This window comes from Paralichthys olivaceus, chromosome 1 (assembly GCF_024713975.1).
Source record: "Paralichthys olivaceus isolate ysfri-2021 chromosome 1, ASM2471397v2, whole genome shotgun sequence".
Taxonomy (NCBI): Eukaryota; Metazoa; Chordata; class Actinopteri; order Pleuronectiformes; family Paralichthyidae; genus Paralichthys; species Paralichthys olivaceus.
The window spans coordinates 18,156,575-18,173,822 of NC_091093.1; the positions used below are offsets into that span (position 1 = coordinate 18,156,575).

Here is a 17,248-nt window from a genome sequence, read left to right on the forward strand (position 1 = left end):
GTGTGTATGTGTGTCTGAGTATCAAAACGATGAAGGATGATGCTTGTGTTATCTTATAACGCCTCACCTTAACACACATATTTAATTTGATTGGTAACCTTATAAGTTTTGACGCCTCATACAGTCAAAAACAGAAACAAAAACAAATAAATAGAGTTATAGATATAACATGAAGAGAGAGAGAAATTATTTTTACTAAGATATCACGCCTGGGCACGAGAGCCTGTAAAATCCCAGTGAGAATCAGTTGATTCTCTATCACTGATTGTGAGAACAATCCTTGAATTCACAGGATGTTCACCAGTGGAAATAAAACCACTCAGAACTGCAGTCTATTTCCCACCTGGGGCGGCAGCAACGAGCCACGGGACATCCAGTCTGCAAAAACCCAGAAGAACAGTTGACAAACGTCTCGTGATCATCAAGTGGTCGATTCTGATTGGTCACCACTCTGAAGGGCACATTCTCATTGGTCAGTTGTCGTGTGTGCGCTTTGTGGTAACAAAACAAGCACGTTATTGGTCGGTTTCACATGTCTGCCGATGTACCGAGTTTAAAGGGGAGATTTCTTTCGTAACACCGCTGTTTATGTCCCCTCTTTACTGCCGGGTCATTAGGGGATTTGTTGCCACCGCCAGCTTTTACTCACACACGGTGAAACTGGAAACGAGGCTAGCTAGCGCCGCATCCATCCGATCCGTACCCGGGGCTAACAGAAGCTAAAGGTAGCTAGCAGCTGCTCAGCGGTCGCAGGTAATTCGAATCCACGTTAAAATGGGTGAGGAAATAAACGACAACACCATCAACGAGAGCAACGGGTGTGCAAGTAACAGCAACGCGGAAGTGAACGGCGAAACAGTGGGCAGCGATGTCAAATATCACACGTTAGAGGAAATAAGAGAGCACAACATGAGCAGTGACACATGGCTCATCATCCACGATAAAGTATACGACATCACAAGTTTCCTTGAAGAGGTAAGACACCCTCTCAACAACTCATCCATTGATGCTGTCAACAGTTCGGGTGATTTAATGTCATTACTGCTTCGTTTGGCTAAGACTACTTCCTGGAGATGAGACGTATCGTTTGCGTCACATGTTGACGTGTAACGTTTACGGACTGTCAAGCATCTAAAGTCCGTCGGTGAGAAAGACCTGATCGTAATTGACCTCGGGGTGAAAGCGACACACGGCTTAATCGTATAGCGACAACAAACTAGCTATCTTTAAGTTAGTCAGTGTTAGATAATAACTAGTTAACTAAGTAGTTATTCACCATGTTCATCTGCAGAGAATAGCTTTTAACAGAAACTTCAACGAGCTGTGAACGTTGCGTGTCGGTGATCCTGTTTCATAGGTCAATCCTAGCTAAGCTAACTCTGCTAACACATTGCTCTAATAAGTATTCTGTTCTGTTTACCTTTTATTTAATCAAAACTTACGAAACCACTTTTAAAAGGAAGTTTATGGACGTGTAATCCTCAATAATGTACCGGCCCCTCCCAGAGTCTCAACAGCATTACACATGTAATCGGATTAGCATATCCTCAAGCATGTTTGTAATGTTGTAATACAGCTGCTTGTACAACTGTTTTTTTTGGGGGGGGTTGATGTTTTAGCCAAAGAACACGTGCTGTATTGATAGATGTTTTGCATGTAAGATCACAATCTGCAAAACAAACACTAACTTTAGCTGTAAAATGCAGTGTAGATAAACTGCCATACAGGACAATATAAGTAGTTGTTTCAATATTAATCAATTGCAGAAAGACCAATATATCAATAGTATGCGTTGTGCACAGTGAGGGTTAGGGTTAGGGTTAGGGTTACATAACTGATCTTTCTCAGATTTATAAAACATTTTGCTGTGTAACAAGTGTTTGTCATTTCTGCTCATACAGGAGATTAAAACCACAATCTTAAAGGTTCAGAGTGAAGAATTTAGTGATATCTACCAGTGAGGTTTCATGTTGCAGCTGAACGCTCCTCATTTCACCCCCAATGTCGGCCTCCACAAAGAGGACCCCCCTCCATATAGATATAAAGTTTTCAGATATAAAGGGCCCATTCTATGGTAAAGAAAACAACAATTTATACAATTTAGTTGAAAGGCGGGGGGTGGGGGGGAGAAGAGAGAGAGAGGGGAAGAAGAGAACTAAGTCGTCGTGGGCCTTTGTTGTCAAGGCGGCCGCCTTAACTATAAGGCGCTGCGGGAAACCCTGTATTTAGTTATTTTCTGATCATTGCTGGTTTTCAATATAATATAACTTCATTAACCCCAAAGACATTTTTAAGCTTGGTTTGGTAAGCATGTGATTTCAGCTCTGGAGTTTTCATTGCTTTTAACTTAATCAAGCATGGACATGAACCGTATCACTGTGAGCATGGGATAAAAAAGGATAATTAATAAGCTAAACACTCTATTTCAGCATCCAGGAGGTGAGGAGGTCTTACTGGAGCAGGCAGGTTCAGACGCCACAGAAAGCTTCGAAGATGTGGGTCATTCCACAGATGCGAGGGAGATGCTCGAGCAGTACTTAGTCGGGGAGGTTCATATGGTAAGAAGAAATGACTTGGTTTCCTGTCTCGGTATAAATGAAGGCAACACAACTGTAAAACACATGAGTATAAGTCATAGTCGTTGCTTAAATCTATGTTAATCAAGCAGAATAATTCATCAGTTTCACCAGATCTCTAGGAGTAAAGGGTGACTAACATGAAAAAGTGGCTTGGAGTCACAAGATAGTTCCATGAAATAATTTGGATTTTAAACAGTCATTACCAAATTGTGGGGTTGACATCAAACCAAATAGAAAACTGGTTTGTAACACCATTCAAACACAGTTGTCCCATGGCCATTAGTTCTGTTCCCACATTTTTGTTACCTAACTGCTAAAAACTGAAGCCATTTTTAAATAACTTTTTTGTAAATGCCTCTCATAAGTCCTGCTCAGTCTTTGCCTTTTTTCCCCCTTTCAGAGGACTCAAAACCAGAATGTAAGAACTTTTTCACACAAAAGAAAAACGTTGCATATCATTAACAAGTTCAGACACACCCTTAGAAAATATAACATACATGCACACTTACACACATAATATAGACAGACATCATCATAGCATTATATGATGTTTTCTGAAGTCAGTCTTTTTTGAATAATACGTACTCTTTGTGTCCCTATCTCTCTACTGAAGTTAAGCAAGGAAACACAAAGGTTAATTTAAGACAGATTTTAACACTGCACACCAACACAAGTGATTTAATTACTCTGTCCCGAGTGTTCAGAGCATTTGTAAAAAATTTAACCTGTCCCATCCTACAGCAAGACAGATAAGAAAACAGAAAATTGCCCTTTCAAAAAAGTTAGTTTTACACTTTAAAAATGTGTGATTTATTATTTTAATCATGAAGTAAAATCTTACCTTGTCTTCTCTAGTCATTTTCAAGATCAAATTGTATCACAAGAAGGAAATACTGTTTAAAATTATAATACAGTGTCTTTAGTTTTAACATGTGAGAAATATTACTATTGTCACCAAAGTGTCATGGTGCTGTTTTCTTTTGTGTTTATCAATGACAAAATCAGTTAACAAAAATCATAGGGCTCCTGAAAATGGAATCTGGGGACTGATTTTTGCATCTTTTCAGCAGGTTGTCTTGTCTGCCTTTGTTAGGCAACACATAAAACCACAACACATTCAAATCATCATTATACATTCAGTGGATTTAACTTCCCCAAAGGAATTTATGGTTTAGTTTCCTAGTGCTTTTTCCCACTACCCCTTTTCTCAAATCTCAATCGCTGAATGAAATTTGGATTGTCACACTTGTGTCAGTGATAGTCATGTGACACTGATCATGATTACATTACTATCAACAAGAGGTGTGGTTGTTATAACCTTGTTAATGTGGTAATACATACAAATTCATTTTAACTGTGGACTATCTGAGAAACAGACTTCATTTATTTTCTTGTATCTCTTGTGTGTCAGACATCACATGAAGAAATACTAATTTGTTAAATGTATTTGTAGGACGACAGGAAAAAGGAGCCTGCTAAGGTAAGACCCATTGTCTTTTTAACTGTCTCTTTATAAATGCTAGAAAATCCCTATAACAGAATTTGTAACAATGATATAAAGCTCATGGTTTGTGTCTAAAAGTTTTCATTGATTCTTTTCTGCTACAGGTGGAAAATGAAGCAAATTGTGGAGAGTCCAGGTGAGTCATCATCATGAACAACATGCGTCAGATTCGTTACAGTTTTCACGTTTGTGAGCACGCACACCGGAAAAAAGTGCTGCTGTCTGGGTTAAAGTGCACACAACTTTCTGTATGTGTATGACATATGTAACAGACAAACAAAAAACACACACACAACTGAAATAGTGTTTTATGCAATTTTCACAGATTTCTGTTATCTGTTATTATTGACCTTTTTTCTTTTGAATTATTTTAACTTTTATGAAGTATATGTTGATTTAAAAAAGCGTTGAGCCATAAACATATGTAATGGCTTAAAAAATATGATATTGAATATATAATTTTTTGCTCGCAGCTCCTGGACCATGTGGTTGATACCTGCTATTGTTGCAGTGGTTGTTGGTGTCATGTATCGCTTCTACATGGTTGAACACAAATCATCTTAAGTGCTGGCATTCTTCTTTTCATCTGGAGGCCTTGAAATCTTTGACCAAATCCTCCTCGTACTAAACGCACACAATTTGGAGTGTCTGCATCCCCTGCAACGAGAAAAAAGGATGGGGGGGGCAGTTTGATAAAGTACTTTTATCCTTGTCCGTCTACATAGAGTGCACGAAATAGACAGTTGGGCAGAGTCTTCATTAAATTGTCTGCCTTCAGTCCCTCTTTGAATTTCATTGTCACTATGCCTGTTTTCATTCATGTTAAATATTGTCTTTGAGTTTAACCTTCATGTGTATTCGACTCAGTTCGGTTAGTGTATGGTCACCAGCCATTTGTGTGCTCAGAGAAAGGTTTAACGTGCTCCACCATTACAGAGACACGAACTGGAATAATGTTTGAGGAAATGTTAAGTATGCAAAATGATTGAGGTCAGGATAATGGCTCACAGTGACCATTTTTTTTACACTGAATTGTAACTTCACATGCATTTTCTAAGTTTTAATAAAGTGAAAAATATGACAGCTACCTGACGCTCAATAAGAACAGTGAATTTATTCCATTCACTTCTTCATTCATTCACAACTCTGCTCGATTGCATTTATCAGCGGGTTGTGCGTCATCTTTCCAACTATGTAAATGCAATGTCAAGTATTTATGTTTGGTTTTTTTTGAAAATAGCTGTGAATTATATTGTATCAGTGATTATTTAAGGTTAAATCTGTTATGGACATTTCATTTCTACAGCTTTTACAAGAAATTAATTTAAATGTTCAAAATACCTGATCTATACATTTATGTAGTATGTAATAATAATAATAATTTGACAATACAGATATAATAGATGGCAGTGACTGACTGAGTGATGAAGCATTCGTTTGATTATTCTAATTTTAAATTCGATTTTTTTTCTCACTGTGCTATTTGTTATTTAACTGCTTTTTTTTTCTCCATAACTTTGTTTCGTTTTAATGCATTTCAATTTACTGTCTTGGGTGAATAGAATTGATTCCTGTCACTGGGGGGTTTGAGTTATATTGAACGAGGCCCAGGTGGGTTTGTTGTTAGACTGCCTGTTGGTTCGGTGGGGACTTGCCAGTTGTCATTAAAGCCATACATAAGTGTCTTTCAGGCCACAGCTGCAACACATGTTTAACTATTTAAGTTACTCTGCCTTTTTCTGTTTTCCAGGTTACTGTTCGGACTTCAGCACTGTTTAATATGTTTTGGTTTAGGTAACTTTTGCATAGAATTTCTGAAATCACTCAGTTTGTTGACTATTTTTCAGCTACAAAGACGATAACAATAAGACATCCATTCAGCATACAATTTCTGAATATAACTTGCTGCTATTTTTACTACATTTATTGCAGTTGTCTACATTTATTGAGTTGGTTTATAAATATTTATATTTCAACTTTCATTTAATGTCATTAAAAGTCTCCTTTGAATAAAACCAATAATTCAACAAATTCAAGTGACTAATCATGTACTGAGAAAATATCATAAACTTGTGGATACAAATGTATATTTATGTATGTATAGTGTTTGCTGAGTTAACTATCTGTGTGTACTAGTCTGTCAAATACACCAAATCTTCTTTGAGACAGAGAGGATGAAACACCTTGCGTACAGAGCAACCTGTGTTAAGCTAACACTATTTGTATACAAACAGCATTCATAGGCCCTATGCAAAAAAATATGGGAATAGCATTAACCTTTACAGTTGAGACTGAAACCCTTTGTAAGTTCAGTACCTAAATGAAAGCAATAAATATATCAATTTTGATTTAAGAATTCCTGACGAATCAAAAATAGGGGTTCAAATTCATTTGTTGTTTGTTCATAAATGTAGCCTATGTCTGTAAGGGATGTACAAAATAATGACAACCTAATCTAGAAAACAACTAATGTCTGCACTCCATACAACGGTGTCTTCTGAAGAGAGCAGCACGTTCCGTCAAACTGAAAGTCAGTCATTCACAACTTTAAAGTGCCTTAACACAAATGGATGTTTAGTTAGGTCAACAGCTCCAGGAGTTGAGTACTGACACCTCAAATGTCAGCAGCCTAGAAGACTACAGCGCTCACACTCATCACTAGTGAACAGAGCTGTTTCTTTATACTGCTACAGCCTTGTGTGGTCACCACTGTTGAGTTTGTAAATTATTCTTTCAACATCTGGCTGCATCTGTCTCAGATAATTATGACAAAAATGACAAGGCATTTGTTTTGGCAAATATCCACCACTATATACAGTCGTCCTCCATTTCTTTTTAAAAATTCATGAACTCATTAATGGATAGTACGCTGGTGTGGTGCTAATTTGAAAGGAATACAGATATGAAAAATGTAACAGCTTGGTTCAACGTCCCTCTGCAGTCCTGCTCTTGGTCACAGCAACTGAGGTGAGGTGTTTATTCACATGTTAATGACCAAATACCATGAGCTCATTGGAAATGACCCTAACAATCTAACACTGTAACACACTGTAGTGGTAGGCAACACATGTAGAAGTGGGTCATGAAGAAACTCATTCACCTTTTATGCTTTACAGGGAGGTGAGTGGCACAGGACAACATGATTGAATAATCCCTGTACTCTGGTATCCTTTAACCGTAAATGTAATCATCAGGCCATTGTGATACAATGTAAAAAAATTGCATTGAAGTAGTCGATAATGCAGTTATGTACTTACACTGTGATTTGTTTTTCTTAGGTAACCATTTCATAGTGCAATACTGGCACATACTGAATAATACTTGAGTCCTGCGTATGCCTGCTCTCCTCAGCTATTTTTCCTGTGGAGAGGAGCAGGAAGCAGTGATTGAAATTAAAGCCTTTCCATCTGCAACCTCCACAAGAGCCCTCACACTGCAAAGTGCCCACGACAAGAGAACGGCAGAAAGCACAAATCAACACCCATTGATTCATCCTTCTTGATCAGGTGGGACATTTCAAGAACCAGATGCACTCTTGTTACATAAATTGATGAATTGTTTAAAACTATAAAGACTCCCTTGCTACTTGACTTGGTTCAGTAAATGTTTCAGAAAACAGCAATTTTAGCAAACGATAAACAACATGGAGCAACCTTGATTAGGAAAGCTGGCAGCAATGCAGATTCAATTGTATTAAATGACTGCACAACCAGACAGGAATGATTCTAAATGTATTGCTGTTTACAAGGTTTGGTCCTTCTTTGCTATATTCAGTTTAAACACAGGGTGGCACTACAACCTCAACATGTTACCATCGCAGTTGATTAATTTGGCCTTTACCACAGAGAAGGGAGAATATAGGCTATATTTAAATGGCTAATCTGACTGCTGCACCCACTCTAATATAATCATCACAGCATTCAGCAGAGTTTATCTCCAGGTTTTCATGGGCTCAGAACAGCAGTAAACACAATAAACACAATGCTGCCACACATGCTGTGGAAAGACATTATGCAACCAGGAAAAAAACAAAAACCTGCCAGATTGTTATTGTGATGCCGTGGAAGACAGTTTGCAATAATATAGGACAATTTACTAACAAAACTGTACATCTGCAAACATCTGGACTAGTTTCCCCCCCACCCACTAGTTTTGGAAGTTCTGTACAAAGGAAAGAATGTTTTCTTTTCTGAGTTATGAACTAAGGAGCATTGTGTAGCCACTGGCCATTTTACATCAATGTCAGCCTGTTGTGGCAGCAATTATGACCAGACAGAGTAATGAGCTCTTATGAGACAGCATATTGTATCTGTGGGAGTATATGAAGTCATCAGATAGACATCGTTCACCATGACTGAATCACTTATTTCTAACAGCAGTCATCCTCAAGGAGAGCTGGGACTGCTAATGCACAACACTCCTGTGTCCTGGGAGACATGCACGGCAAAAATCTCAAACAGCTGGGGGAAAAAAATGCTTGTTGATGCAGCAGGAATAAACATGATCTCTGAGCATTGGTTGGCGATAGCGGAAAAGGTCCATAGAACCACCTGCAGAGGGAATCCTAAGTGGATTTTGCATCTTAACAGCCTAGAGGTTCACTTAAGACCACCAACTCTCACAACAAAAACATCCCCAGCTCTACTTTATTCTGAAGGAGTTACACCCATGAAAACTTTAAATCCACCCAAGAAATCTATTCACCATTTATTTTCTGTTAAGTCATGCACATGGTCATTGGTCTTTGCATCATACTACATCAATACAAATGAATAAAATATCCTAGAAAATAACTGTTTTGTTGCAATTAATGAATCGTCAATCACAGACAGCGAATGAACATGGGCCACTCCTGGCCTGGAGAAAATAGATTTGAGCCTAAAGTGGCCCACTTGTAAAATAGCAAATATCCTAAAACAAATGTTGGCCTTTTTTGACAAACATGCGGCGCTCTAGGCGAGCTGTAATCTGGATGTGAACCTAAATTGGCCCAAGTGTAAATGGTGAACATGGCCCAAATGGCATAAATTCGGGCCATCTTTGGCACCTTTGAGATTATCATCACTGGATTTGTGGACCAAATCCTAACAACAATTTTGTTATGTGGGATGCGTTTCAATGTGCTTGCTATCAAAATCCTATTTCTAGTTTGCAAACCATGTCGGCATCACCTCATATGTATGAGGAAAGTGTGAAATTGTTCCTGTTGGACCTCATTCTTCACTAAAAACAATACGAACATTGTTGGCCTAACCTTTGCAATAGGCTACACTGATGTCCTGTGCCTGGTATTGTTCCTGCACACAATCAATTAAATTTCTACACATCCATTATTCAAAAGCTCTGGTTATTTTCAATAATGTTCTTTGACTCGATATATCTGTTATCTAACATGGCACTGGTAGGTGGTGATTAGCATAATCTAATTCAAATTATTCATAATAATTTGTTTCATCAGATTTAAGATTCAAGAAATTGAACAGTGAGAGGAAACATGAATATCCAATAACCGGTCAGATTTTTGTGCAATGACACAATATAATGAGACATTATTGTCTCTTACTTGATTACACTCCATATGAGAAACAAGAAAACATCCTTCCTGCAGATAAAACAACTGTGAGCATATGTTTGAGACTTTTACAACATCAAAATTCTATTAAGGAATTATAAACTGCACCAAGAAACTTCTAGCTAAGTTTGTTGGTCATATAATTTCTGAGCTGTGTGCCATTTGAATAATACATGGGCAATAAATTCACTTTAAATTCTTCTCTCTACCCCACAGACATATCATCTAGTATTAATCAACATATGAAACAAACTGAACTGCTATTTCTTCATTAGGCAATCATAAAACCTACAGTACCATTGTCTTTGCTTTCCATTTCCATTTCCAGCAATGGAAACAAAATGATTTATTAATAAGTGGGAAAGAAAATCAGCACAAGCATCTACTGGTGCCAGAGGAAGGATCTGTGGTTCTACTTTACATCCAGCCCCAGGATTTGAAGATAAATGCTCAGCATAGTAAAGCAGTCATGCTCGTCAGAAGCAAACCACGTGATTTATCTAGAAAATCAGAGAAAGTTACTGGCACATCTTGATGAGACTGGTACGATCGCAATTTCTTAAACTAATAATACAAACAACACTAGAATGGCACTCTGTAGAATCCATACAGTCCCCTTGAAACCGAATTAAAACTCATTTATTTGGATCTGTACTTAATTGCACACACACATAAAAATCAGTCCCCTAAACATGGCTGATTTTTTGCATCAAGATCCCCAAATGATTCTCGGAGAAATCAACGAAAACATTAAAAAACACCATATGTCACAAATTCTTGTACCTGTCCCGATTGGCACCAAAATGTTAAATTCTTCCCTGACCTGTAGAACATCCTTCTACCAGGTTTTGTGGTAATCCATCAAGTAATGTTTACATAACTTTCACTTCTTTAACAAACATGACGACATAATTCAAAGGCACAACGCTTTATTTCATAAATCTGTAAACATCTGATACATTATTTTTTCATTTGTTATATTAGGAATTTAGAAACGCAACAAAATATATACATACAAAGATTATCATTTTCCTCTTGTAACTCAGTCACTGAGCACATTTTGATAATTCATACAGAAGGCACGCTTTTCATGATAAGGACACCAAGCTGCAACCTACAGGCTAAAATAACTTCTATAAAATGGTTTGGAATTTGTTTCTTGTGAAAATTCCTGGAAAATGATCAACTCTCTATCTACTTCACATCCATATCAACTGCACCACTACAGTAAACTCTATCCAGACATTACATGGGATCTGCCAAGCTGAACCCATATTGTGGTAGACGATGCCAAGAAGAGGATCATGGCTTTATTATCTCTAAATAAACAACCTCCACCTCAGAACTTCCAAGTCGTCTCTTGCCAGCACAAATATGGTGACCTTTCTACAGTGTAGCTGCTTAATTACTTTTCTCCTTGCATACACTGGAATGACGTGACTTAAAGGTTAACTTCTCCCAGCTGTAATATGCCAAGGTCTTCAGCACCGTTTGAATTGAAGGGGAGGTAGATGGCCTCGATCCTTCAAAGTGCTTGTAATCAGACACTGATGTTCACAAATGTCTCAGATGAATAGAAGTCTAAATATCAGTTTATGGTAATGAGCTCATACACCGACCTTAAATGTTTGAAGTGAAATTTGTTGACCTCAGCAACAAGTCAAACTACACTGACAATTTAAAAATATGATTATTGCTCTGTATGCCGAATATTTGGAGGTATTTCTGGGGCAAAGACAAGGTTTGTGGCTAAAACAGGTAAAAGGTGGTTTAAGAGGCCATCTCTGATAGTAAATCAAATCTTGGCAACACTGTGTGCATGAGTAAAAGAAAAAAAAAACCAAATAAGTTATAAATTAAGCGTTTTTAAATTAAATGTTCCCGTCAACTGAACACTGTTCTTAGACTGAAAACTGATAAAAAATAAAAAGAACAGTTAGACAAAAATCAATATAAATCAAATGAGACTGTACAGTGATTATTTCAAATACTTCCAATCATAGCCGTTGTATCAATCCATTGACATTGCAATTACCCACGATACCTTGTGTAAGAATATATCAATAACTTGGTGTCAGTTGACCAGCCAGACACGATAAGACGATCTTTGGCATCATTTACCATACCAGTGGTGCAGTCATCCTAGGCTAATGTCAACAGGGTGCAGGTGGAGGACACACTGGCAGAGCGTTCATGGACAGAGTTGTTATTATCCAGAACTCCTGACACAAACTGTGTCTTGGAAGCACCGCAGCATCCCAGAGCCTCAGCCAGTTTCGGGCAAAGGGTCAGAGTGAGCCTCTGGAGGACGAGGTGGAATTTCCTACGGAAGCTTCGGTTTATCCAGAAGTAGAAGATGCAGTTGAGGAAGCCGTTGGAGGTTGGCAGCCAGACCACCACAAACTCGATCCACTCCGGTACAGTGCTACCTGAGACTGCTGTGGGGTTATAAAAATGGGGGGTGAAGTAAGGCAAGTATCCACATCATGTCAACAAGACTCTTGCAAGACAACAGAACAATGAAGTGGTTCACCTTTTGTTGACCTATTTATTTAAAAATTGAAACTAGGACAGCACTCAGTAGAGCCCCAATCACCGCCAAGGCCCAACAGTCCCTAAACTGCACCAAATTACACACACTCAGATTTCAGTTCACTAAATGTGCCTTATTCTCTTTCCATCAAGATCCATTCATTATTTTCTGAGAAAAGAGACGTTGAAAAACGCCCTCTCTTGCAATGTTCAACGTGACAAAACAAATCCTGGATCCGCACCAGAATTTTGACAGATTTTCTGGTAATTCATCCTGTAGTCGTTGTGTAATCTTGTTTATGAACAAAGACACCAACCGACATACAAACAAACAGACGGGTGCAAACACAGAATAACCATGGCCTGATGATCATACATATAGAAAAAATAAAAAACTCACCCAGAGATGTGAGTCTTTCCCCTGAGAGCAATGACATGCAGTCATCAATTTAAAATTTAAAGCCTTGATCTAAACTGAAAGATTTTTTGGAGAGGAAGCAGCCACTTCATAGTGTCGTTTGGACGGCAGCACACTGTGACGTTTAAATTAAGATCAGCAGCTTCATTCAGGGATTTTCATCCATATCAGATGAATTACAGCTCTTTTTTGGAAAAAGGACTCACAATATTCCGCTGCAACTCTGCTCTCGGTCTTGATGACTGCAGGACAGCTCATGGTTGGTGTAAATGAGAAAAAGTCAAAGGTCTGAGTCATAAACACGGTCGTGAATCAGGATGTTAATGCCTGACAGTGCATAAATAACTTTAACAGCTTTTTCTCTCTGGACTGCCCAAGCGGAAATCCATGGACAGAATTTGTAAATGAAAAAAATTTAACGTAAATTCAATTAACCAAATACCTATTTTTTCAGTTCTCTTCCCAGCCTTAAAAACACTTGAGCATTTGAGTTGTTTTCAAACGATTTAAAAACATGCGTCCCAAAAGAGTTTAAAGCTAAATTGTGACGACATGTGATTCACTTATATGTACCCAAGTAGCCACTGCACGGTAAAAAGCCTGGGCACAGAAGACGTGTTTTGCATGAGCAGTTTTTATACATTGTACAGCAGCAGCCTCTAGACTAGATATACATAAACAGGATGAATTAGCAACTAATTTTATTTTCTGGTATATAGTAATAATATACGACTTTCTCCAGATGAGTCAGAGCTGGTTGATGTAGGACAAGCAACATACATACACTCCATCCACTTTAGATTTTAGTAGGAACTAATCCCTTTGACTGAAAATATATTTCAATTTTCAATGTCTGGGTCAGAATATGCACTTGATGAAAATTAAACTAGAGCTGGGCAATATGGTCTAATATTACATTAAAGATTAAATGATCATATCAGTCAATATCAGTAATTATCACAATAAATGTCACATTATTTCTTCTTAGTTTAAAGATCAAATTCTTTCTCAGAGGAAAGGTTGTGGTTTTAAATTTTCTTTATGCACCCATTTGATGCAGATTGATTGAATTTACCAGGGCTGCTGGGCCTTGGCAGAGGTTTGTACTCTTTTGAGTACCATTCTAGTTGATATTGTTTTCCTGCCCAGTCTGAACTTGAACCTTTGTCTTTGTTTTCTCAGAGAAGTTCTGCCATTTGGGTAAATAAATAGAGATGAGCCGAAATGTGACATATGTGCAAACCTCAGCCAAACAAACAGGATCTAACTGAACAAAGCAGGTAAATCTTAATTTTTTACAAAATGCTAGGAAGCCATCTTCATGAATTAAACTTCCATACATGCATCATCTATGTATTCCAAGCAACAGTGTCATCATCGTTAATACTTAACTGTGCAACATTCATTTCTGTTTGTGCGATACAATGACTTCTGTGTGATCCGTTTTCAATCTATATACTCTCACACTGTATATATTCAATTTACACTGTATAGATTATTTCTATTCCATTTATATGTTTATATTTCCTTACATTTATAATACATTTTGATTGATACATGTTGACTGATGTCTATTGGACTGTCCTCTCTGCTGCTAATTTCCCTCATTGTGGGACTAATAAAGGATTGTCTTATCTTACCTCGCCTATCTTATCTTGTCTCATCTCATCTTATCCAGATTTGTTTTGTCTTGTGTTATCTTGTCTCATATTGTCTTATCTTATATTATCTTGTCTTAAGAATATCTTTACTTGACTTGTCTTACATTGACTTGTCCTTACATTGAGTTGTCTTATATTGACTTTACAATGACTTGTCATATATTAACTTGTCTTATCTTGACTAGAATATCTCGTCTTGTCTTACATTTCCTTGTCCTTACATGGACATCTCCTTACATTGACTTTACATCGACTTGTCCTGACATTGACTTTACATTGACTTGTCCCTACATGGACATCTCCTTACATTGACTTTACATCAACTTGTCCTGACATTGACTTTACATTGACTTGTCCTTGTCCTGACAATGACTTTACATTGACTTGTCCCTACATGGACATCTCCTTACATTGACTTTACATCAACTTGTCCTGACATTGACTTTACATTGACTTGTCCTTGTCCTGACATTGACTTTACATTGACTTGTCCCTACATGGACATCTCCTTACATTGACTTTACATCGACTTGTCCTGACATTGACTTTACATTGACTTGTCTTGTCTTATCTTGACTAAAATATCTCATCCTTACATTGACTTGTCCTGACCCTGACTTTACATTGACTTGTCCTGACATTGACTTTACATTGACTTGTCCTGACATTGTCTTTACATTGACTTGTCCTGACCCTGACTTTACATTGACTTGTCCTGACATTCACTTGTCTTATCTCATGAACTGAATAAGGGGTCTATCCATGTGTTTTCATCTGTCCCTCGCAGCTCTGTCTTCACAGGTGTATCCTCATTGCTGTTGCTCACCATTGTAGATCATAGCTGCCATGCACGGTGTCCAACAGGCGTAGTAAGCTGCCATCACGGGCACGAGCACCCTGGAGGCCACGTTGTGTCTGCCGCGACGCGCACAGTCGTACTGGCGCAGCTTGAGTCGCTGCCTCTTTGCGGCGCACCACACTCTCAAGTTGGCGAACGTCATGACGATGGAGCAGGGGAAGAATATGAAGCAGGTCAAACTGAGGGAGTAGCCCACGTTGGTGGAGTAGGACGGGTTGCAGACGAGCGAGGCGGCGGAGAAGTGCACCTCGATGATGCTGTCGGGGAAGGTGATGGGGGACAGCAGGCAGGGAGGGAAGCACCAGGCGAAGGCGATCAGGAGCAGCGTCCTCCTCCGGGTCAGCAGGGTCGAGTACTGCAGCGGGTACAGCACCGCGACGTACCGCTCCAGGCTGATGGTGGCCAGGGTGTACATGCAAGTGGAGTACACGGTGGCGTTGCAGAAGGCCACAACGTGACAGAGCGCGTCGGGCCCCTCGGTGTAGTCCTTCAGCAGACTCACCCACAGGTTCAGGGGCATGACCAGCAGGGCGAACGCGGAGTCCGCCGCGGTGAGGGAGAGCAGCAGGTACCGGGAGTTCCTCGACCACCCGGCCACGGAGGAGGTGATGACCAGGAGAACCGCGACGTTCCCCAACGTGATCATCACACCCAGCGCCACTATGATGCTCACCTTGAGGGAGCGATGGTCCAGCTCCTGCGGCCCCCGAGGGTCCGCGCCGGTCAGGTTGGAGTCATCTTGGGCGGAGAGGTTCAGTGCTGTCAACATGTTTCATGAGTGCGACCGGATCATAGTTCACACGAGGAGAACATGGCTGAAAGACTGAAGTACACCACATGAGCAGGGGTTATACTAGAGAGCAGAGCTGCGGATACTTGTAACCTCTGAACGCACCACCTCACCTGCAACACACCTGCTGCAATCACTGCGCGTTCAGGTACCCTCCTTATCATCGGAAACAGGAGGAACTGTGGAACTACACTTTTGCCGGAAAGTCAACAAACTATGGTGGCCGAGAGAGCCCAATGCACCGCAAATTAAGAGAACATGCAAATAGAAAAATCACAAGTAAACTCATCGCAAAACATCTTCATCAATTTGACGACACATGCGCTGCAAGAAGTCACAACATGCAAACTCAGAAAACATCTTCATCAATTTGCGCTGCAAATACAGAAACGCGATGCAAATTGCGAAATAATAATATAACAGAATATGAGATAAGACAAATGAGACAAGTCACGATAAGACGAGTCAAGACAAGATAAGACGAGTCAAGACAAGATAAGACGAGTCAGGACAAGATAAGACTAGTCAAGATAAAACCAGTTGCGACTTTTTGTGTTGTTACTTTTTGCAGCGCATGTGTCATCAAATTAAAGATGGTTTGTTTTCTTAATTTGCAGTGCTTTAAGCTCTTTGAGGCCACCGTAACAAACAAATTCCCTACCATGCACTTGCCAACACAGCAAGGTTTGCAAAAACCTTCCATTAACAAATGAATGCATTTTGTTTTGCAAATATGGAAATAGTTTGGAAAGATTTCATATCCTCTTTTCATGTTGGTCTCTTATAATGTTACACTTGTCTTTAGAGTGTGAGCGAAATGAAAGTAGCTCTTGTCAGCTGCTCTTTTCCATTTCGACGTGCACCTCAAAGGTCTGAATGCAGGTGCCCTCCAAATTAGACACGGCTGGTTTGACTACGGGGATACAAACAGAGGGTGAATTACTAAGACTCCTCAGCATGACACAACAGTGGAAAGATTTTTTTTTAATGGGATACGAAACATGTGCTCTTTACATATATTCACAGTGATGACTTCAAAAACACCACACAGAAGAAAGAAATCGGTCCATAATGGTGAAAACAACTGTATCCTCACATAATAATTCTCACAATACACAGTGAATATTTAGATTTCAGTGTGGCTTTATTTATTATTTATGTTTTATATAAAATCCAAGCATTAAAAGTTGGATGACCCATCTACACTTCCTCCCAGTTTAAAAAAAGGAGGGCATAGTATCCTGGATACTGGTGCTGCCTTATACCGATGTATGCATACATTTGATTTTGTTTTGGCACGTATTACATCTATAAACATCACTCTTATCATTTT

The 17,248-nt window shown here is 39.0% G+C and overlaps 2 protein-coding genes across 2 annotated transcripts; one reads left to right on the forward strand and one right to left on the reverse strand.

Annotated features, from left to right (window-relative positions):
• Positions 1 to 448: 448 nt before the first annotated feature.
• cyb5b (cytochrome b5 type B) lies at positions 449 to 6,114 on the forward strand. The gene is made up of 5 exons (XM_020098814.2): positions 449 to 975; positions 2,430 to 2,558; positions 4,033 to 4,059; positions 4,188 to 4,219; positions 4,557 to 6,114. Exons 1-5 carry the CDS (start codon positions 775 to 777, stop codon positions 4,645 to 4,647), a joined length of 480 nt encoding a protein of 159 aa, XP_019954373.2. The 5' UTR covers positions 449 to 774; the 3' UTR covers positions 4,648 to 6,114.
• A 4,453-nt stretch (positions 6,115 to 10,567) lies between these two features.
• On the reverse strand, positions 10,568 to 16,176 carry LOC109643829 (histamine H2 receptor). Its single transcript, XM_020109066.2, has 2 exons — positions 15,093 to 16,176; positions 10,568 to 12,093 (listed from the first exon to the last, which is right to left on the reverse strand). Exons 1-2 carry the CDS (start codon positions 15,892 to 15,894, stop codon positions 11,798 to 11,800), a joined length of 1,098 nt encoding a protein of 365 aa, XP_019964625.1. The 5' UTR covers positions 15,895 to 16,176; the 3' UTR covers positions 10,568 to 11,797.
• Between the last annotated feature and the right edge of the window lie 1,072 nt (positions 16,177 to 17,248).

Excerpts from the sequence above, each read along its gene's own strand:
- cyb5b (XM_020098814.2), top strand. The coding sequence starts at position 775 with ATGGGTGAGGAAATAAACGACAACACCATCAACGAGAGCAACGGGTGT. Across the intron at positions 976-2,429 it reads TCACAAGTTTCCTTGAAGAG|CATCCAGGAGGTGAGGAGGT; the intron begins GTAAGACACCCT and ends ACTCTATTTCAG. Across the intron at positions 2,559-4,032 it reads TAGTCGGGGAGGTTCATATG|GACGACAGGAAAAAGGAGCC; the intron begins GTAAGAAGAAAT and ends ATGTATTTGTAG.
- LOC109643829 (XM_020109066.2), bottom strand. The coding sequence starts at position 15,894 with ATGTTGACAGCACTGAACCTCTCCGCCCAAGATGACTCCAACCTGACC. Across the intron at positions 12,094-15,092 it reads GGCAGCTATGATCTACAATG|CAGTCTCAGGTAGCACTGTA; the intron begins GTGAGCAACAGC and ends ATAACCCCACAG.